The following is a 24,100-nucleotide window of genomic DNA, read 5'->3' as shown; positions in this document are numbered from 1 at the left end:
CCCATCCCATTCCCATGCTGACATGTCTGTCCATGGTTTCATGCACTGCCAGACTGACAAATGTGAGGAACAAAACCTGTATTCCATCTGGGCCCCTCTATCCAGATGGCATTAACATCAATTCCTCAGATATCAGATTCATTGTCAAAATACATACATGATATTCACATACAACCCTGAGATTCCTTTTTCCTGAGGGAGCAGCAGAATTACCACTAATTGGTAGCACAAAACTTTACACAACGTGAACATGTAAATAAGGAAAAGAACTGTAAATAGATACCGAATATAAACAAACTGGCTGTGCAATACGGGGAGAGCAAAGAAAATCAATAAAGTGCACAAGTAAGAGTCTTTAAATTAGTCCCTGATTGAGTTTGTTGTTCAGGTCTCTGATGGTAGAGGGGTGGCAGCTGTTCCTGAACCTGGTGATGTGAGTCTTGCAGCACCGACACCTCTTTCCTGATGGCAGCAGTGAGAACAGAGCGAGTGCTGGGTTGTGAGGGTCTTTGATAATTGCTGCTGTCCTCTGATAGCAGTGTTCCCTGTAGATGTACTCAATAGAGGGAAGCATTTTGCCTGTAATGTCCCGGGCTGTGTCCACTACCTTTTGGAGGGCTTTACACTCAAGAGTATTGGTGTTCCCATACCACACCTTAATGTAGCCTATCAGCACACTTTCCACCACACATCTGTAGATGTTTTCCAGGGTTTCTGATGTCATACTAAACTTCAGCAAACTCCTGAGAAATAAAGGTGCTGACATGCTTTCTTCACAAAGCGATTTGTGTGTTGAGTCCAGGAAAGATCTTCTGAGATAGTGACTCGCAAGAATCTAAATGCGCTCTGTTATGAGCCCAAAGGACCCCAGAACCCAGCAGCAACAGATATTCACCATGACAAATGGTTAATTAAACAAAAGTTATTTTTAATTATCTTTAAACATGAAAACAGAATCAAATTTTAACTTATCTCTATTAACTTAACTAACCCAAATGAACCCCCTTCTAATTCTAAGCACACGTGTATGATGTGTATGCAAATTTAAGAAAAGTTTTTTAGTTCACAGTTCAATCTCACTTCCTCTCGATGCAGGCAATTCTTATACTGTGCACAGAATTTAACATGTATAAAGTTCACCAGGCTTTGGTGCTTGAAAGGTAAATATTTACCACTCAGGAAGGTTCTTGTTGGTTTGCAGAGAGAGATGTGTTGTTCCATGATTTCCACAACTGAGGTACCATTAGTCACCTCAATGTCTTGCTGATGACACTTGACCATCAGAGTTCTCCAGATGATAATCTCTTTATTTCAGGCTACCACAAAGTTCCTTTGAGAAACAACAGACAGATAGCATTTCCAGCCATCCACCGTTCTGGAGCTTTCTGTTTCAGTTCCAACAAGCTTTTCCTGCTTTATTCAGCTGTGACTGTTCAGTCCCTCTCTCTCTCTCTCTCTCTCTCTTTTCATCTTCCAACTGCTAGAAACCCCATGTGACTCTCACTTGCCACAAAACCCCCACCTTCTCCAGCAAACAATAGGAGTTAGTCTTTTGCTCCCATCTGTTGTCTTAGATAAACAAAACTTCTCATTGACCTTTGAGTGAGCACCTTGCAGAAAGGTCAGAAGCCTGGTAAAAATGTTCAACACAGACGACCTGTCTCCAGTCGATTCATTTGATGACATCATTTCAATTAGCACCTACTTGTGGAATGTGCATAACATTCTCCATAGCTTCTGTAAAGTTCACTGAATATGAATTCTTCAGTATTTCAAATAAGATGTGTTTTAAAATGTGTGTATGTACTACTCTAATTTTACCAATTTTCTCCCAAATATTCCATTACAGCTCACCCTCTCCACCTCTGAACCCTCAATGATCACTGGATTGTATACCTGGCTTTGTCTGGTTTCCATTGGGCCCCTCCCCCTTTTTCCTTTCCTCTAGCTCTCTCTTCTTCCTTTTCCTTCTATCTCCTTTCCTCCAGCGCTGCATTCACAAAGCTATTCCCTCCCCAGATTAATTCTCTCCTTTCCTCTCCTGTCTTATCTATGTCAAATTATCACACTTTGTCTGTTGGTCTGTGATCTTCCCCCTGCTCTTTATTTTTTTCCTCCCAGCCTTTTAATTCAGGCACATGGCTGCTTTTCACTCATACCTTGAAGAAGCACTCAGGCCCGAAATGTCAGTTTTATATCTTTAACTTCATTGTAAGCTGTGAGATCTGCAAAGTTCCTCCAGCATTTCTGCGTTTTTACTGCAATTACAGCATCTACATATTTTTGTCTTTCATCCCATGAACAATTTATTTTGTTTCCAGCCATGAAATCAGTTTTCGATCAAATTTTCCATTCTTCCTTTTTTTTGACTAGCTTGTCATATGGTTTAGCTTTTCTCAGTTCAATGTCGAGATGCAGAAACGCTGGGAGAACTTAGCAAGTTTTGCAGAATCCATAGGATATAAAGATATATAACCAATGTTTCAGGACTCAGCCCTTCAAGATATGAATAAAAAGTAAACAGGCCCTGAATTAAAAGGCTGGGGAGGGAAAAATAGGCAAGGGGAGGAGTACAGACCAACAGACACAAGGTATTAATTGAATATAGATGGGACACAGGAGAGAGTAAAGGTGAGGGGAGGAGGGGTTGTTTGGGGCTCAGTGGAAGCAGAGCTAAGGGAAAGGAGAGAGAGGGGAAAGGTATGAGAGGGAGGGGGAAAAGAAGAGAGGGGTGAGAGACAGAAAAGGAGTGAGAGAGAAAAGGAGAGAAAGAGAGAAAAAGAGAGAAAGATAGAGAGAAGGGGATGGGGAAAGAGAACGCACATGCCAGAGGAAAGGAATATCTTTTTCCTTTACCTCTGTCTCTCTCTTCCCTTTTCCCGCTGTCTTTTTCCCCTTAACTCTGATTCCACTGAGTCCCAAACATATCCCCTCCCTCGCACCTTTCCTCTCACCTGTTTCAATCCATACCCAATTAACCCCTTTTGTCTGTTGGTCTATACTACCCTGCCAAATCGCTTCCCCACCCCCAGCCCATTCTTCCCACCACAGCCTTTTAATTCAGGCACCTACCTGCTTTTTACTCATACCTTGAAGGGCTTAGGCCTGAAACATTAGTTATATATGATGCTGCAAGACCTGCTGAGTTCATCCAGCATTTCTGCATTTTTACTGCAATCACATCTGCAGACTTTCATGTTTCACTTCATGTAGAGATCAGCAAATGCACTGCTTTTTTCAACCCTTATACCATCTTCAAGATCAATGATCATATTTATATTTATTGATGTCACATATTTTCTTCCAACCTATTCACTATAATGGCATTTTTGATGAGATGAGGGGTGAATCAAAAAGATGTTCCAAAGGACTCTTACTCTACACCTTTATTTCTTATCAAAGAAAATAAATCCAGTGAGGAAAACCAATCTGTTTATTGTTTGGAACTATTGACATTCACTATCAAGATAGAACTGGAAACAAGTATATTGCACTGGTCTGGCTGATGCACCTTAATTAGTGGGTGATTTAATGTGCCATTAACAAACCATGTTTATATTGAACAAATACTTTTCCTGTCCTGTATGACTCCAGGAACTAAAATCTTACTTTCTCTCAGAGGACACATGCTGGAGGATATAGAAATAGCATCAATGTTGAGGCTTGGAATAGAGGTTCAAGCTGAAGGTATTCTGATGATAAATTATGGAGTCAAACAGAACAGCTATGGCAGGGTCTAAATGATATAACCTGCTACAAAACAAAATCCGCTGCAGTAGGAAACAATAAAACTTCACTCCCTGATGAACTCAATGCCTTCTACATCCAATTTAACCAAAGAACAAGAAAGAACCACCACTGCACATCTCCATGTCCTTTGATGATCCTCTCCTGTCCATATCAGAGGATGATGTGCAGACTGCCTTCTAGAGAATGAATCCAATGTATCCAAGGAAAGCATCTGTGCTGACCAATTTACCAACGTATTCATGGATATCTTCAACATCTCATTCCTGCAGGGCATGGTACCCACCTGTTTCAAACAGGCATCAATTGTGCCCAAGAGTAACCTGTCTAAATAACTATCAACCAGTGGGCTCACTTTAACAGTGTTGAAACATATTGAGAAGGAGAACCAAACAGTGCCTACTAGAATCCCTCCAAAGGCTGAGGACCCTGTGACATCTGTCGCTGAGGACAACGCCGGAATATCATTCAAGAGGGTGAATGCTTGCAAGGTGTCAGATCCTGATGGTGTATCTGGCAGGGTACTTAAAATCTGCGTCATGCAACTAGCCAAAATCTTCATGTACATTTTCAACCTCTCATTGTTTCAGTCAGCAGGTTCCTACTTGCTTCTGTTATGAGCCCAGAGAACCCCAAAACCCAGCAGTAATAGATATTCACCAAGACAAATGGTTACTTAAACAAAAGTTGTTTTTAATTATCTTTAAACATGAAAACAGGATCAAACTTTATCTTATCACTTGTGACTTAACCCCCTTCTAATTCTAAGTGCACGTGTATGTAATGTGTGTGTAAGTTCAGAAAAGTTCTTTGATTCACATTCCAATCTCATTTCTCATTCCTCCAAGTTTACTGGTTGCAGGCAATTCTTATACTGTGCACAGAATTTAAAATTTATGAAATTCACCAGGCTTTGGTGCTTGAAAAGGTAAATGGTTACCGCCCAGGAAGGTTCTTGTCAGTTTTAAGAGAGATATCTGTTGTACGAGGGACACACAGCCACTTCAGTGTCTTGCCAAAGAAACTTGCCCCCTCAGGGTTCTCCAGATGATAACCTCTTTCTTTTAGGTCACCACAGAGTTCCTTCTTGTTTTTCTTATTCCAAATGAAACATTAGACAGCCAGCCCTCTCCTCTTGCATGAACCACAAGGGCTTTGACCAGGCTGAACTAAGCACTCACAACCCGTCATCCAAGTGGGGTTTTCTTCAAGCTTGCCAGCTTGTCCTGTTCTAGTCCTAGCTGTTGTTGCTGACTGTAACACTGTAAAACTAATTTCTGTCTGTCTGTCTCTCTCTCTCTCACACACACACACACAGAAAGCCTCTTTTTCTCTCTCTGCTTGCAAAACCACATGACCTTCTTTGAACAGCAAGCTCCCTTCTTGACAGAAAGTGGCTCCAACAAGCTCTTTCATCTGTTTAATTTTTGTAAACAACAATCCATTAATGAAGTCTCTGGGGCATTCTCCAAAGCTTTTGCAAAGGCTCTGAGGCCCCAACATGTCTAGCATTAGCAGAGCTCCAGTATTTTAAATAAGATGTTTTAAAGTGTTTGTATGTGTCCTTTACTAAAACACCTTCCCCAATTTATCTCCCAAAAACATATCTATATTCTATCACACTTCAAAATGGCATCAATCATCCTAGTGTCCAAGAAGAGTAGTGTGAACTGTCTCAATGACTTTCACACTGTGATCAAATGCTTTGAGAGGCTGATCATGGCCAGAATTAACACATACCTAAGCAAAGGTTTGGATCCACTGCAATTTACCTATCATCACTATTGCTTTATAGCAGACACAATATCGCTGGCTCTCCACTAAGCTCTGGTTCACCTCAAAAACAGCAACTCGTACATACGGTTGCTCTTCATCGACTACATCTCAGCCTTAAACACCATTATTCACTCAGTGCTGGTCAATAAACTCCAAACAATGGGCCTCTGCTCTCCCTCTCTGCAAGGGATTCTTGACTTCCTCATCAAAAGACCACAGTAAGTATGAATTGGAAACAATGTCTCCTCCTCACTGATTATCAACACAGGTGCACTTTAAGATGCATGCTTAACCCACTGATCTACTCATTATTCACCCATGTCTGCATGGCCAGGCATAATTCCAATACTATTGACAATTTTACCGATGACACCCAGTTGTCAGCAGGATCACAAGTGGAAATGAGGAAGTATACAGGAGGGAGATAGATCAGCTTACTAAGTGGTGCCATACTAACAACCTTGTGCTCAAGGTTAGCAAAACCAAGGAGATGATTATGGATATCAGGGGAACACGACCCAGTCCTTGAAATTCCTGGGTGTGAACATTTCTGAGGATTTGTCCTGAAGCCTCCATGTTGATGCAATCATGAAGAAGGCTCGCTAGTGGCTAAACATTGTGAGGTGTTTGAGGAGATTCATTATGTAACTGAAGGTTCTCATAAACTTCTACAGGTGTATTGAGGAGAGCATTCTGGCTGGTTGTATCACTGTCTGGTATGGAGGTGCCAATTCTCAGGACAAGAATAAACTCCAGAGGGTTATTAACTTGGCCTGTGACATCACAAGCACCAGATTTCACTCCATCAAAGACATCTACAAGAGTCAGAGCCTTAAAAGGGAGCCTCTATCCTCAAAGACCCCCCACCACCCAGGTCATGGCCTCTTCACTCTGACACCATTAGGAGAAAGGTACAGGAGCCTAAAGATGAGCACTCAACAGCACAAGGACAGCTTGTTCCCTACTGCCATCAGATTCCTAAATAATCAATGAACCAAAGACACTTTTAAAAAATTTATTGTTGTAATTTAGTTTATATGACGCTGCTGCAAAATTCCAAATTTCATGACTTGTTCATGACAATAAATTTTGATTCTGAATTCTGATATCAGTGCCTGACTGAGTGGCAACATGGATGTTCTCCAAATCGCCTATTGTAGCAACAGGTCTACGACGAATGCCATCTCAGTGGCTCTACATAAAGCCCTGGAACACCTGGACAGCAAAGATGCATGCATCAGGATGCTCTTTATTGACTACAATTTGGCATTTAACACCTTCATGCCCTCAAAACTGATCAGCAAAATCCAAGACCTGGGGCTCAACATCCCACTGTGTAATTGGATCCTTGATTTGTTCATGTAGATCACAATCAATATGGATTAGTAAAAAAATTTCTTCCACACTCTCCATCAGTACAGGAGCACCACAGTGCTGCATTCTTACCTTGAATAAAATCTGGAACGTGAACTTCAATTACATGTGAATTGTTTGATTACAAATTTAAAACTGTGGAGCACAGAGACAAAAAGAAAAAAAGTCTTTTTGCCCCAAATATTATGGAGAGCACTGTAACTAAAACAGTTTATATAAATGGGTTCCTTGCAGTCAGTATCAGTGATTTTATAATCAAGAACAAGGAAATGGGAAACTAACTGATGGTCTCCATCACAGAAACAATGGATGCATCAATGATCATTTTCCAACATCCTCTGCACTCTGGATTTGTACCTTTGGATCAGGGCTCATTAATTTGCTTAAATTAGTGTACAGTTATGATTATCTTGTAAAACAAAAAAATGCTGGAGGAACTCAGCAGGTCTTGCATAGTCCATAGGAGGTAAAGTTAATAATCAATGTCCTTCAAGGTACCCAAGCGCTTACATTGAAGAAGGGCGCAGGCCCGGAAAGTTGGTTATTTATCTTTACCTCCGATGGACCCTGCGATATTTTTGAGTTTCTCCAGCATTTTTGTGTTTTTCTAAAATCACAGTGTCTGCAGACTTTTATCAGATTTCAGATTTATTGTCAGAGCACATGCATGACATCACATACAACCCTGAGATACTTTTCCTACGGGCCAGGCAGAAATACCATTTATTGGTAGTGCAAAAAAAAACTGCACACAATGTACACATGTAAACAAATAAACAAATGTAAACAATTGATTGTGCAATACAGAAAGGAGCAACAAAACAAACAATAAAGTGAAAATGTAAGTTTTTAAATGGGTCCCTGATTGAGTTTGTTGTTGAGGAGTCTGATGGTGGAGGGTAGCAGCTGTTCTGGAACATGGTGGTGTGAGTCTTGCACCACCTGTACCTCTTTCCTGATGGTAGCATTGAGAACAAAGTGTGCGCTGGGTGGTGCGGATCTTTGATGATTGCTGCTGCTCTCTGACAGCAGCATTCCCCATAGATGTTTTTGATAGTGGGAAGGGGTTTGCCTGTGATGTCCTGGGCTGTGTCCCCTACTTTTTGGAGGGCTTTACACTCAGGGGTATTGGTGTCTCATACCAGACCACGATGCAGCCAGTCAGCACACTTCCCACCACACATCTGTAGGAATTTGCCAGGGTTTTCGATGTCATACCAAACCTCCGCATGCTCCTGATTAAGTAAAGGCACTGATGTGCTTTCTTCATGATGCCAATAGTGTGATATCCTCCAAGTTAATGACTCTCAAGAACCTAAATATGCTCATCCCCTCCATTTCTGATCTCCAATGATCATTGGATCATACACGTCAGTTTTCCTTTCCTGAAGTCAACAATCAGCTCCCTGATTTTGGTGACATTGAGTGCGAGGTTATTGTTGGTGTACCATTTGTCAGCATCTTGGTTGGAGGGCAATCCATGGGCCATGCCCCCCCCAAAATGAGCTTTTGTGCCCCCACCCATCCAGTCTGACGCTCTCGCCACAATCTCACCCCATCCCGGTCCGATGCTGCTGCCACCGCCATCCCCCAACCAAGCAGTCCAACACCACCAAAAAGTCAGTGCCCCCCACCCCTCAACTATTACCCTAATGTCTTGTGATTAGATTTGTCCTGACACCGACTCTGCTAACTCATTGCCTCTTTTTATACAACCCTCTACCATGCCAAAGAAAGTCAAAGAAGCCATTGAGAGGCTGAAAAACAAGAATAAAACAGTAAGGGACATCACCCAAACCTTACGATCACCACAATCAACAATTTGGAACATCATTAAAAAGAAGTAGTGTACTGGTGAGCTCTGTAATTGCAAAGTGACTGGTATTCCAAGGAAGACTTCCACTGCTGATAGCAGAATAATTCTCACCATAATGAAGAAAAATCCCCAAACATGTGTCAGACAGATCAGAAAAAAGTTCTTCAGGAGGCAGGTGAGGATGTGTCAATGACTACTCTCCTCAGAAGACTTAATGAATAGAAGTCTTCTGAGGTATGTTTAGCACAACACTGTTACAGTGCCAGTGATCAGGAATGAAGTTCGAATCTCATGCAGTCTGTAAGGAATTTGTACATTTTTCCCGTGTCTGCGTGGATTTTCTCCAGGGGATCCAGTTTCTTCCCACATTCAAAAATATATCAGGGTGTAGGTCAATTGGGCATAATTGGGTGGGATGTACTCATGGGCTGAAAGGGACTGTTATCATGTTGTATTTCTAAAAAAAATTTAAATTACAGAGGCACACTACAAGATGCAAACCATGGCAGAGGTGGTATGCTTCAGATTTTGGGCCATTCTTTTATCCTCCACACTTTGCTCATGCCATCTCTCTCATACAGATTAATCTTGGTTTCATCTGGACACAGGATCTTTTTTTCAGAATTTTCCAGGCTTTTTAAAAATATTTCTTGGCAAACTGTATTAGGCCATCCTTTCTGTAGCTCACTAGTGGTTTGCATCTTGCAGCATAGTCTGTGTTTCTGCTCATGAAGTTTTTGAGGACAGTAGTTATTGATATATTCACAACTGTCTCCCAAATAATATTTCTGACCTATCAGACATACGTTTTGTGATTTTTATTCATTATGATGAGAATTCTTTTGTCATAAACAGTGGCAGTCTTCCTTAGAATACCAGTCCCTATCTGATTACTGAGCTCACCAGTACATTCTTTCTTCTTAATGATGTTTAAAACTGTTGATTTTAGTAATCCTAAGGTTTGGGTGATGTCTCTTACTGTTTTATTCCTGTCTTTCAGCCTCATAATGGCTTCTTTGAGTTGCATTGGCACAACTCTGGTCCTCATGTAGAAAAATGGCAATTGCAATCTTCAAAGGTGATCAAAAGCTTTGAAGCAACCCTAGTTCTATTATATCTGCACCAATGAAGGAATTAAACATACAGTGCCCCTCTACTTACAATGGGATTGGATTCTGGCACTCCCATCGTAAGTCGAGAAAATCGTAACACAAAAAAGAATACTGCACCTACCATTTTTATAATTAAATGTTGAATACACCATGCTGAATGTTGAATATAGAGACCGTGAGCATGGTTGAGTCAGTACCGTGAGAGAGTATGCTGTATCCTTCTCTCACGGGATGCTGCCATCATGCAGAATCGCAGAAAAATAGCTTGCTGCATATTGCAAGCTTGGGGACACATCAGAACTCAATATTGAAAGTACGGATTCAAACCATCGTAACTTCAGAAATTTGTGTCGGACCATCGTAAATTGCGGACCATATGTACCCAAGTACTCACAAACACTTGTGAAGCCAAATGTCCCAAACATTATTATGCCCTGAAGTGAGGGGACTATGTACAAAAAAGTGCTGTAATTTCTACATGGTCAAACCAAAATGTATACAAATAACCTTGAATAAAATCTGAAAAGTCCATTTTAATTACATGTGAATTGTTTGATGACAAATTTAAAACTGTGGAGCACAAAGGCAAATAAAGAAAAAATGTCTTTGTCCCAAACATTATAGAGGGCATTGTATGTTCCCATAGTCCATTTTCCCTCTTCTATTTAGACACATTTGTCTCCCTTTGTTGAATTCTAAGTGACTCCTAGTCCTCAGGTTTGATGTTTTCCCCAGCTAATTTATATGTTGAGAGAGTAATTCATACCTTGAACAGTACTTTGATAGCCTAAAGTATAAATTAGGCTCATGCCTAATGATTTCTCCATTTGACAAAAGGAAATCCTCATGAGAACAACCAAGAACGCTACCTTCATTTATACTTTTGCACAGTTAGAACAATCAGGACTGTATGAATCTTACATGTAGATAATTTATTCAATATAAGGAATCAATGCCTTTCTGTAGTTTTGTCACAATTTCATAACTCCTTGAGAAATTTTCCATCCTGGGAGGAGTCACGCGATGGAGTAGTGGCCGGACGGTGAACTCCAGCCCTCTCCAGAAAAGTTGGGAAAAACAAAAGAAAACACAAAGGCACAGAAATAAAAGTTACAGAAAAGTGAGTATAAAGGTGGAAAGAAGATGGGGACAAAAAAAGAAAAATCGAAAGCAACGGTAAGAAGAGAGGAAGAGAAGACAAAGGAGGAAAAAGGTGAAGGCCTTACCTGTCCGAAGAGGCCCGCTGCGGAGAGAGAAACCCGCTCCCTCAGGTCGGTAAATAATGGACTACAAAAATGGCTCGCAGAGCCGAGTAAAAGTGCGCAACCGCGCATGCGCGATACTTCGCGCATGCGCGATGCGAATGAAAAAAAACACACCGACGGGAGGGGGGACCAGCTGGGGAGTCGATCTCCACAGCCGGCAATGACAGCTGCAGAACACCTGCAGCAAGAAGAGAACACAGAAGACAATAGAAACAAGAAAGAAGAGGAGGAAAGGGCACCAAAGAAACAACAGATGGCCAACCCAGAGGAAGAAGAAGAGGAAGTGTACAGGGAAATAGAAGAAGAAAAGAAAGGCAAGGTAAAGGATATACTTGCTCTTATTAAAGGATACATGGAGTCATTTAAAGAATGGCAAACACAGGAATTTAAGGATTTAAGAAAAAGAATAAACAACACAGAAGAGAAAATAAATAAAATGGAGATGACCTTAACAGAAATGGGAAAGAAAATGGACAAGATGGAAGAGCGGGCAGTAGCAGCAGAAATGGAGGTAGAAGACTTAAAAAAGAAATTGGAGAAATCTAATAAAAAAACTAAAGAGACACAAGAACTACTAGCTCAAAAAATAGATACAATGGAAAACCATAACAGAAGAAATAACATAAAGATAGTGGGTCTTAAGGAAGATGAAGAAGGCAAGAATATGAGGGAGTTTATAAAAGAGTGGATCCCTAAGACTCTAGGATGTCCAGAACTACAGCAAGAAATGGAAATAGAAAGGGCACATAGAGTATTGGCCTCTAAACCACAACCACAACAAAAACCAAGATCTATTGTAGTAAAATTCCTAAGATATACTACAAGAGAAAAGGTACTGGAGAAGACAATGGAAAAAGTAAGAGAGGGCAACAAACCACTGGAGTATAAAGGGCAAAAAATCTTCATTTATCCAGATATAAGTTTTGAACTCCTAAAGAAGAGAAAAGAGTTCAATACAGCAAAGGCGATTTTATGGAAGAAAGGGTATAAATTTATACTAAAGCATCCAGCGGTATTGAAAATATTTATTCCAGGACAACAAAACAGACTATTCTCGGATCCAGAAGAAGCACGAAAATTTGCAGAACAATTACAAAAATAGACTGAGGGAGGAAGACGGGTAATGAGAGTTAAAATGATCACGATTGATATGTATGTGGGTAAAGACAAAAATAGACTGAGGGATGAAGACGGGTAATGAGAGTAAAAATGATCACGATTGATATGTATGCGGGTAAAGAGGTATAAGAGTGAATAGAGACAATGAGCATACATGAATGTATCTGTACTTAGAGGAAAATATAGATAGTATAGACAAGAATTAATAAGGGAAGGTAATGGAATAGAGAGAATAAGGAGGGAATTAAAAGAGTGACCTTTGTGACATATGAAAAGTGAAATCTTTTCTGGGGGAGGCGGGGTGGGGGGAAATAGCGGTCACTGCAAAATCAGTTGACGCTTGCGAGTGGATTCGCAAATCCAAATGGAGAGGGGAGATGTGGTTGTCCGACAAGGGATAAAGGACAACTCAGGAGGTGAAGGGGAGATTGGGGATAAATAAGATAGAAATAGGAGAATAAGGAAAATGTTGGATGTTGTAGGAATGTTGTCTTATAAAGAGTTGAAAATAAGAAAACAGAAATGGAAAAGGAGGAAAGGTAATGATGGAAAAACGGAAAGAGAAGATAAACAAAATATAAAAGGGCTACGCTGAACTATATGTCTTTAAATATTAATGGAATACATAACCAAATTAAAAGGAAGAAACTACTAAATTTAAATGAATAAATGTATTCCATTAGAAAAAATAACATATAGGTTAAAAAATAATATTGAAATATTCAAACAAGTATAGGAGCCTTACATTAAATACAATAGCGAAAACCTACCGGGGACAAACATTACCTAAGTTGATGGAAGGAGAAGGAAAGAAAAGAATGGACTCAGTAGAATTTCTGGTGTAATTTTGTTGAATGACAACATTGTCTGACTGGCTTAATGCAACCTAGATTGCATACCTAAAATGGATGAGAGGGGGGGGTGGGGGGGTGGTTTGGGAGGAAATGGGGGGTGGGAGAAAAAGTCACTGTATATGTGTGAAAAAGAAATAGTGTATATCATGGCTAATGTGATTTATGGTGTGAAAAATAAAAAAAATTAAAAAAAAACAACAAAAAAAAAAGAAATTTTCCATCCTTTAATAAAAAGTGCACATCTATCATGGTCACCTTTGAGCAAACCGATTGAGCATTGATTGTGTACGTATTGGTAATAGCTTGCCAAAGTGATTGCTGGACGTTCTACCACATCTTGTCAAACACACAGACATATTTTGGCATTGTATCTGGGATATTGCATGGTTGAGTGAAGTAATCTTAAGGAGAGTCATCCCCATTTGATGGTCTCCACCAAAGGAGATAAAAATCCTATTTCAAAGAACATAAACACATTAATGAGTTCCCTAATGTAGGTGCATAAAACTGGTTATATAGCATAGTTCCAGGTCGTTTCAGATCAATGACTGATCTATGTCCACAAATCTTTTAAATTTTATTCTTTGAATAGTTTCAACAGCTGGAGAGAGGACCTTAGCTTCCTGCATGCTCTTGGGATGTTGGGTTTACAGGCTCAAGCTTATGTGCTTCTCCTTTCTTGGAGTCTCCATGTACATTTACGCTCCAGCATATGTGGCATAATCAGGATTAATATCACTCATGTTAAAAGACAACTAGATAAATAACAATATACTTTGCTCAAAACCATGGAAATCTCAGAGACCCATGCAGCCATCAAAGGCACACTGCATAAATGTGTGACTGTCCAAGCCCAAATGTATGATTTCTGATCTCTTCTCTTTGAGCTCATTGCCAATCAAATTCAGAAGCATCCCTCCTGAAACCCTTCTCTTGATGATCACCCATGACTCACTGGATTTAGTCAATCCCTCAACTCACTGATCACCACACCAACTAGAAACACCCAAATCCAGCATGACCCAGATTCAAGTGCAGCTATCACTTCAAGTGGCATATTGTTTGCCTCTTATTCCTGACAAATTTTCATCCCACTGAATCACCAATCACAACTTCAGAATTACTCCTTGACTCGGTTCACCAAGTGGAGGCCTACCGAACCATTGTTGAAATGTTGAATAATCTTTTCTATGACTCTATCCATTTCCCCAGACAACTTTACAGACATCGACAATTTTTCTTTGTAGATTTTTGCATTGTGCAGCATGAAACTTGGTGCAAGGCTATCTAATTAGTGTCTAACATTGGGCCTTCGATAATAGTGAATTTTCTAGCATTTAACAACCTGGCCAAAAAGGTATCCAGAACACAATGCAGCGGTGGGCTAATCTTCCTGTAGGACACTGAATAATTTATAACTAATAGTTTTCTTTAAATACCCAATCATATTCCAGATGCAAAAATTGAACTGAATTTCAGTTGCTAAAGCAAAAATTGAACTGAATTTCAGCTGCTAAAGCCCCAAATGAGTAACATAATGAATAATGATCTGTGTGCCATGTCTTCTTTCCACTGGAGCTTGAATCCATACCCAGAACTTCTTAAATTGAGAATTTGTGTTGAATGACCATCATTTACACCCAAAAACATCTCAATTCAATGACATTATTCTGAAAACACATCTTCATGAGCAAATAGTTTTGACAAGCTGTGCAAAATACCTCCTGACAACCATGACATTCCAATGGTAAACTAGTATTTTTAAATATGGTACCTGCCCAGTCGCCACATAGTCCTTTATTGGATGAATGACGAGACTGAGAATATCATCATCATGTCCAAGATAGAATCTCTGTGTATGGTGTTGACGGTTGTAAACAATGGCAACAGCAGCAACGTGGTAGACTACTTCAGTGGCTTGGGTATAGTAGAGATTATTTCGACAATCATATCCTCTGTACCTTAAGGACACAAAATACAGGACAAGCTTACAAACTGTAATTACTAAATAACGTTACAGTAATTTTTTTTTTAAATAGTTAAAAATTTCCAGTGCTGAACACATCAATACTATCTCTGCAAATATGGATTTATTATTCATTGCATTTCCTCCCCCCTCCCCTTTAGACCATGAAGTGGGTGGAGCACACCTCTCTGTCCGCATCAATGGCAATGAGGTGGAAATAGAAGACAGCTTCAAGTTCCTTAGAGTAAACATCTCCAGTGACCTATCTAGGTTTGCCCACATCATTGGAGGAAATTTGGCATGTCACTTTCGTCTCTCAACTATTTTTTCAGATGTACAATTGAAAGAATCTTGTCAGGGTGCACCTCTGCATTGTATGGGATGAAGACTGAAAGAAACTGCAGAGCTGTGAACACAGCTCAGATCATCATATGTACATCCCTCCTCTCCATTGACTTTATACGTTTTTCCTGCTGCCTTGGAAAAATGGCCAACATATTAAAAGTATCATTCCACCCTAGCCTCTTCACTCTCCTCCCAACAAAAAGATATTCATGAGATCATGCACCGCCACATTCAAGGACAGTTTCTTTCCTTCTATTATAAGGCTCCTTAATGAACCTCACACTACTAAAATTATGTTTCCTTTAGTCTGTATTAATTTCCCTGCAACTCTGAACTTCCATACTATCCTTTACTTGCCATGCTATGAATGTCTAACTAGACTGCTCACAAAGCAAACTTTCTCACTGCACCTTGACACAAAAAACAAACTTGAATTGAGCTTTAAATATTTATAACCATAAAACAGTTTACAGCGCGGAAACAGGCCATATTGGCCCTTTGATTCCGTGCCGGTTTAATTGAACAACTCCACTAGTTCCCCCTTCCCACTCTGCCCCCATAACCCTCTAACCCCCTCATATCCACGTACCCATCCAACCTTCTCTTAATAACAGAAAGGTCCCTGCTGCAACTATCTCCTCTGAAAGATCATTCCATTCTGCCACCACTCTCTGGGTGAAGAAGCATCCTCTAACATTTCTCCAAAAGTTTTTCCCCCTTACCCTTAACTTATGCCCTCTTGTTCCAACCTCCCCTTCTCTCAGGGGAAAGAGTCTACTCACATCTAGTCCCTTCATAATTTTAAATACCTCTATCAAATCCCCTCTCAACCGTCTATGTTCCAAATTATTTCTGAAAACTATTACTTTGAATCAGATTTCATTATGTTCTAGTTTAGACATGACATGCAACATCTCTGAATGTAAAGTTATTTAGTCTCTGGTTCTTTTCCCAATTACCTTAACCAACTGACCTATATAACCATATACAGCACAGAACAGGCCAGTTTGGCCCTACTGGTCCATGCCAGAACAAATCCCCACCCTCCTAGTCCCACTGACCAGCACCTGGTCCATACCCCTCCAATCCTCTCCCCTCCATGTATCCAGTCTTTCCTTAAATGTAAATAACGTTCCTGCTTCAACCACCTCTGCCAGAAGCTTATTCCACATCCCAACCACCCTTTGGTGAAGAAATTTCCCCTTATGTTCCCCTTATAATTTTCCCCCTGCAATCTCAAACCATGGCCTCTGGTTTGAATATACCCCACTCTTAATTGAAAAAGCCTATCCACGTTGACTCTCTCTGTCCCTTTTAAAACCTCCATCAAATCCCCCCTCAATCTTCTACACTCCAGAGAAAAAAGCCCCAGGCTGCTCAACCTTTCTCTGTAACTCAAACCCTGACATCCTGTCAACGTTCTCGTGAACCTTCTCTGCACTCTCTCTATTTTGTTTATATCCTTCCTATAATTTGGTGACCAAAACTGCACACAGTACTCCACATTTGGCCTCACCAATGCTTTGTACAATTTAATCATAACATCCCAACTCTTGAATTCAATACTCCGATTTATGAAGGCCCACATTCCAGATGCCTTCTTCACCACTCTATCTACCTGAGTATCAACTTTGAGGGTACTATTTACCATAACTCCTAAATCCCTTTGTTGCTCTGCACTCCTCAATTGTCTACCATTCAATGTATATGACCTATTTAGATTTGCCTTTCCAAAATGCAACACTTCACACTTATCCGTATTAAATTCCATCAGCCATTTCTCAGCCCACTCCTCTAGCTTTCCTATATCTCTTTTTAAGCTATGGTAATCTTCCTCACTGTCCACAATACCACCAATCTTTGTATCATCTGCAAACTTACTTATCCAATTCACCACCCCTTCTTCCAGATCGTTAATATATATAACAAACAATAGTGGACCCAGGACCGATCCCTGAGGAACTCCACTAGTCACCGGCCTCCAATTTGACAAACAATTTTCTACCACTTCTCTCTGACACCTCCCATCCAACCATTGCTGAATCTATTTCACTACTTCCTTATTTATACCTAATGCCTCCTCCTTTTTTTCTAACCTCCTGTGGGGAACTTTGTCAAAGATTTACTAAAGTCTAAATAGACAACATCCACAGCCTTCCCTTCCTCAATCATTTTCGTAACCCCCTCGAAAAACTCTAAGGTTTGTTAAGCATGATCTACCCCTGACAAAACCTTGCTGACTACTAACTGTTCTTCCAAATATATGTAAATGCCATCCCTCAGAACACTTTCCATTAACTTACCCACCATAGATGTCAGACTCACAGGTCTATAATTTCCAGGCTTATATTTGGACCCTTTCTTACACAGCGGAACAACATGAGCCACCCTCCAATCCTCTGGCACTGCCCCCGTGACCAGTTACATCCTAAATATCTCTGTTAATGGCCCCATTATCTGTACACTAGTCTCCCCGAGTGTCCTCGGGAATACTTTGTCCGGACCTGGAGATTTGTCCACCTTTATCTTTTTTAACACTGCCATCACTACCTCCTCAGTTATCCTTATATGATTCATAACCTCCCCACTAATTTTCTTTACTTTCTGGTACAATATTTTTTTCCCCTAATGAATACCGAGGAAAAGAAATCATTTAAAATTTCCCCCGTCTCCTCTGACTTCTCACATAGCCTACCCTCCCTATCTACAAGGGGTCCAATTCTATCCCTCACTAATCTTTTACTTTTAATGTACCTATAGAAACCCTTTGGATTTATTCTTACTCTGCCTGCCAAAGCTTCTTCGTGCCTCTTTTTGGCCTTTCTAATTTCTTTAAGATTTTTTCTACAATCCTTGTAGTCCTCTTTCAATTTTTCAGCACCCTGCTGTTTATACCTCCTGTATACCTCCCTCTTTCTCCTAACCAAATTTCTAATATTCCTCGAAAACCAAGGCTCCCTATGACTTCCAGCCTTTCCTTTGATCCTCACTGGGACATATCTATTCTGTACTCTCAAAATTTCTTCTTTGAATATTCTCCATTTTTCATTTACATCCTTTCTTGAAAAAATCATGTCCCATTCAATACTCCCCAAATCCATTCTTATTCTTTTGAAATTTGCTTTTCTCCAATCCAGAACCTCAACTTTAGGCCCTTCTTTGCTCTTCGCTAAAACTACCCTAAAACTAATAGAGTTGTGATCACTAGACCCAATTTGTTCTCCAACATTAAACTCAGACACCTGACCTATCTCGTTCCCAAACAGGAGATCCAGTATTACATCGTCCCGAGTCGGTACCTCTACGTATTGATTTAGAAAACTATCTTGTACACATTTGACAAACTCTAGCCCATCCAACCCTTTTACTGTATGGGTATCCCAATCAATGTGAGGGAAGTTAAAATCTCCCATGATCACTACCTTATGTTTATTACACATATATGCTATCTCCTTACAAATTTGTTCTTCTGGTTTTCAACCACATTATTCCTTCTTAAATTCCTTTGGCATCTAATCCCAGAAAAATGCTGAAAACACACAGCATTCAGCATGGAGTAAAGAGTTATGGTGCAAAGCAAGGAAAAGGGCCAGAAAGGAAGCAATGGAAAGAAAAAGGCTAGGAAGCAGGCAAAACTAGGGAAAAGAAAAAGTTAGGAGAAATACAAAAGAAAGGAAAAGACCAAGAAGGGGAAGGGCAAGGGTCAGGAGAGAAAGTGAGGAATAGTAGCATTGCAGTTTGTCATACACTTGAGTGATTTAGATATGAATGTAAGAGGCATAATCAGTAAGTTTCTAGACAACACAAGACTGCTGGAGTTGTTGATGGTGTGGAGGGTAGTCTTAGGCTACAGAGTGATATCACTCTGATATCGGTCAAATGGGCTGAGAACATCAATTGAGAAAATCTTTTTGGAACCATTACATATGATGATGATGATGATGACTGGTGGTTCGCTTTATTGCCATTATACTAGTAAACCAACCAATGAAATAGAATCAGCATCGACCAGAAGTTACAATGAAATGTGCAATTAAAACCAACAACACTATTCTACAATGAACAGTTAAAAAGTATTGATTTTACAATAGGAGTGCAGTACCACTCAATGCCATGATTCAGGATTCAACATAGTCACAGATTCATTTTAAAAAAAGATCTTTTTGAGCCTGCTGGTGCACGATTGAAGGCTCCTGTAGCGTCTGCCTGATGGGAGAAGAATGAATAGCCTGTGTTTTGGGTGTGTTGCATCATTGATAATGTTTCTCTCCCTGTCCAGACATCATTCCCTATCGATGTTTTTGATGGTAGGCAATTGAATTCCAATAATCTGTTGGGAAGTTTTAACGCTGTTTTAAAAGATTCTGGTAGGTCATGTACTCTTCTCATTTGGTCTAATACCCCCATTAATACAAGTGTTAATAACTCCTTAAAATCTTCATAAAATTCTGGTGGAAAACCATCTTCCCCTGGTGCTTTATTATTCTGTAATGACAATCTTAACTTTTCATCTTAATTTAACACATATAATTTAACTTGTCTCAAATACTCTTATATTTTATTATCATCTTTCAAAGATTCTGAATGATAAAGTTGAGCATAAAATTCCTTAAAATTATCATTTATCTCATGCATTTTATAAACCTGACCAGAACGTTTCTTAGTAGCAGTTATTGTTCTAGAAACTTGTTCTATCTTTAATTGCCATGTTTATACTTTGAGCCTTTTCACCTAATTCATAATATTTTTGTCACGATCTTATTATATACCTCTCCATTCTACAAGTTTGCATTGTATTAAATCTAAATTTTTAAAAATTCTAACAATATTCTTTTCTCCTCATTTTTTGCACTTGTATTTTTTTCTCCAGTTTCATTATTTCTTTTTCTAACTGATCCACCTCTTCCATATGTTCTTTCTTTACTTTTGAAGTACAATTTATTATTTGGCCTCTTAAATATGCCTTCATAGAATCCCATATCATAAACTTGCTTGTTACTGAATCATTATTAGTTTCAAGAAATTTTTTTATCTGTTGTCTCATGAAATCACAAAATTCTTTTTTCTTCAATAATGTTGTATTTAACCTCTATTTGTAACTTATCTTTTGTTTTTCTTCCTACAAAATTAAAGGTGAATGATCTGATAGAACTTGCACTTGATACTCAACCTTTTGTACTTTATATTGAAATTGTGTAGAAATTAAAAACATTTCTATTCATGAACATGTTTTATATTGAAAAGAATAAAAAGAATAATTTCTTTCACAGGTGAATTCTTCCCCAAATATCTATTAAACCCATATCTTTCATTAAATCTATTGCTATTTTAGCTACTATATTTTTCATCATTTTATCTCCTGACCTATCCAATTTAGGGTCTAAAGTAAAATTAAAATCTCCCTCTAATATAATTTTTCCCTTGGGATTTCATAGTTGGATCAAGATATCTTGTATAAATTTACCGTCATCTACATTAGGTGTGTATACATTTATTAAGGTCGATTGTTCCTAATAAATCTGACAATTTACCATACCATATCTTCCTGCTACATCTACAATTGTATCTAGTATTTTCACTGGTAATTTTTTATTTATCAGTATTGCTGTACCTCTGGCTTTTGAATTAAATGATGATGCTATTAGTTCCAACCCAATCTCTTTTTAATTTTTCATGTTATTTTTCTGTCAAATGTGTTTCTTGTAAAAAAGCAATATCTATTTTAGTCTTTTTCATATATACTAATAATTTCTTCCGCTTGATTTGAATCTGTATCCCATTGACGTTAATACTAATAAAATTCAATTTTTCAGGTATCAGATATTTTACTAAATCTACTAACCATCCATCCATCTCCTATCCCTCTCACATTTAAAACACTATTATATTTCATAATATATTTGTTATATTTAGGTGTATTCAAAAAAAAGAAAGAGAAACAGAAAAAGATAGAAACCGCCCCTGTACATTATTAATATGTCCTTAAAAAACTGATCTATAAGATTTGCAGTCAAAACCACACCTGCACTCATGACTCCATAGAATTTAGGCCTACACTCCCAACTCACTCTCTCAAAATACTGTACTGTCTCTTGTTGCATTAGGTCTATACAATCTCTGCCAATTACAAATTTTTACTTATTTATGGATCTTTCAGGTTAAGAACTTTCCCTCCTAAAATTCTCTCTCAAATTTTTTTTTAAACATATACTCTTTCCTTCTCTATGTCATAAGTTGTAATCCTTCTGCATCATCTCTCACTTCAACCATCACTCCCCTCTTGGCTCTCTTTCTCAGGCAATGAATCTGTAAACACCTTTGCCTCATTGGGTTCCATAAAAAATCTATTTTCCCTCTGAAACTTTATTTATTAATTTTAACATATAAAGAAAGTCAGTAATTCACATACAAAAAAAATACAAAACGAAGTAATACAAATACAAAGTAACATAATTAATACAATACCAATCTCAAAATCTCCCCCTGACAACTAAAAACTGACTAAAAGAAACCCCCCCTCCCCACCCCCACAATAAAGAGTGAAGAATTAATAGTTAGTATAATAAGAGAAAAATTTTTTTAAAAAATCTTAAAAAGAAAATCAATATATATAAAAAAATATATTAATTAAGTATTAATTATTAGTCCACAAAATTTTTATTATATAAAACTATATATAAAAAACCCAAAAACAAACAAAAAAAACTTAAAACAAAAAAAAAGCCAACTAATAAAAAAAACTAAAAAAAGGAAAGAAAAAACATATATATAGAAAAAAATATATATAAATGAAAAGTTTTTTAAAAATTTTAAAAAATGAAAAAAAAATAATTAATTCAAACTTATTTAAATTGTATATAATCAATAAATGGAGTCCACTTTAACTCATAAAAAGACATCTTATCTTGTATAGAAAATGATATTTTTTCCATGACCAAACAAAACTTCATCTCTGAATACCACCTATCTAAAGACAATACATTTCTATTCTTCCAAGTAATCGCTATACATTTCTTAGCCACTGCCAACGCTAAATAAATAAAAGAAATCTGGTAATTATCTAATTCTAAATCAATCAACAGTTGCATATTCCCTAATAAAAATATATCAGGGTCTAATACAATATGAAGATTATATAGATTATTAAATACAGATTGAATACCTTTCCAAAATTGTTGTAACCGATCACACAACCAAACAGCATGTAAAAAAGTACCAGAAACCTGATCACAACGAAAACAAAGATCTGACTTACTAAAACCAATTTTTTTAAATTTTTCGGGTGTTAAATATAATTGATGTATAAAACTATAATTGATCATCGCCAATCTAGCATTGATCAATTTTCGAACACTGTTACGACAAATTTCAGACCAATCTTCTTCAGTTATTGTTAAGCTTAAATCTTTTTCCCATTTCATTTTATCTTTAGCTCAATCTATTTTACTTTCACATTCCAATAAAATACGATACAAGCCTGATATATAACCCTTTTTTGGAAATGAGAGTACGTATTTCTCAAAATCAGTTTCAGACAATAAATTCATTTGGCGACCACATACCTGTTTTACAAAAGATCTTAACTGATAATACACAAATATAGAATGAGCACTTATATCAAATCTCTTTTGCAATTCTACAAAAGAACAAAAGAACCTTCTAAAAAACAATCAGATAAATTATGTATTCCTTTCTCCTCCCATTGTTTCAAAATAGTATTAGATACCGTGAAAGGAACAAGTTGATTATTAAATAATGGTAATCTTCCCGACCACTTATTTTTCAATCCCATTTTATGTAATTTACTTGTCCATAAATTCATTAAATGTTTCAATATTGGTACATCATAAGTTCGTAACAAATTTTTATTCCATCAAAATAAAAATTCATTCGAAAATTTTTCAGAAATAACTGCCAATTCTATCTGTGCCCAACTAGGCGTTTCTTGTGTGGCCATTAATACGCTAAGAAATCTAAATTGAGCTGCTTCATAATAAAATTGAAAATTAGGTAGTCGTAACCCTCCAAATTGAAAATCCCACATCAATTTTTTCAACGCCACCCTAGGGAATTTTCCTTTCACCAAAGATCCCTAATTACCTTATATAAGTCCTTAAAAAATCTTTTTTGTAAACAACAGGGAATTGATTGGAATAAATATTGTATACGAGGAAAAATATTCATTTTTATAGTATTAATTCTTCCTAATAAACCCAAAGGTAAATCTTTCCATTTAACTAAATCTGCCTTAATCTTCTTCATTAAAGGAAGATAATTAAGTGAATATAAGTTTTGGTAATCAGTATTAACATTAATTCCCAAATATTTAATTTGTTTCGTCCACTTCAAATTCGTAATATTTCTAAACATTGAATAATCATCTTTACTAATTGATAAAATTTCACTTTTAGTCCAATTAACCTTATAACCAGATAATTGACCATAAATCTCTAAAGAATCTTGAAGTGCTGGCAGAGAAACATCAGGATCCACCAAATACAGCAAAACATCATCCGCAAATAAATTTATTTTATAATCTTCATTCAAAACTCTCATACCTTTGATACTTTCATTCTGATGTATTAATTGTGCTAAAGGTTCAATAACTAAAGCAAACAAAGCGGGTGATAATGGACATCCTTGTCTAGTAGATCTTGTTAAATTAAAAGATTCTGAAAGCAAACCATTAGTAACAACTCTAGCTTTCGGGCCATTATACAAAGCCC

General features: G+C 37.9%; 1 protein-coding gene across 9 annotated transcripts in view; it reads right to left on the bottom strand.

Annotated features, from left to right (window-relative positions):
- LOC138760632 (echinoderm microtubule-associated protein-like 6) overlaps window positions 1–24,100 on the bottom strand; it is a 371,242-nt gene that overhangs the window by 177,785 nt on the left and 169,357 nt on the right. For all 9 annotated transcript variants that reach the window (XR_011355764.1, XR_011355765.1, XM_069931442.1 and 6 more), the window contains one exon: window positions 14,838–15,024. Coding sequence is in view for 7 of the 9 variants with exons in the window: in XM_069931442.1 (XP_069787543.1) it covers window positions 14,838–15,024 (187 nt within the window). In the remaining 2 variants the exon portion in view is untranslated. The remainder of the gene's footprint in view (window positions 1–14,837; window positions 15,025–24,100) is intronic.

This window comes from Narcine bancroftii, chromosome 4, assembly GCF_036971445.1.
Source record: "Narcine bancroftii isolate sNarBan1 chromosome 4, sNarBan1.hap1, whole genome shotgun sequence".
Classification (NCBI taxonomy): Eukaryota; Metazoa; Chordata; class Chondrichthyes; order Torpediniformes; family Narcinidae; genus Narcine; species Narcine bancroftii.
This window is presented reverse-complemented; position numbering and strand designations above follow the sequence as displayed.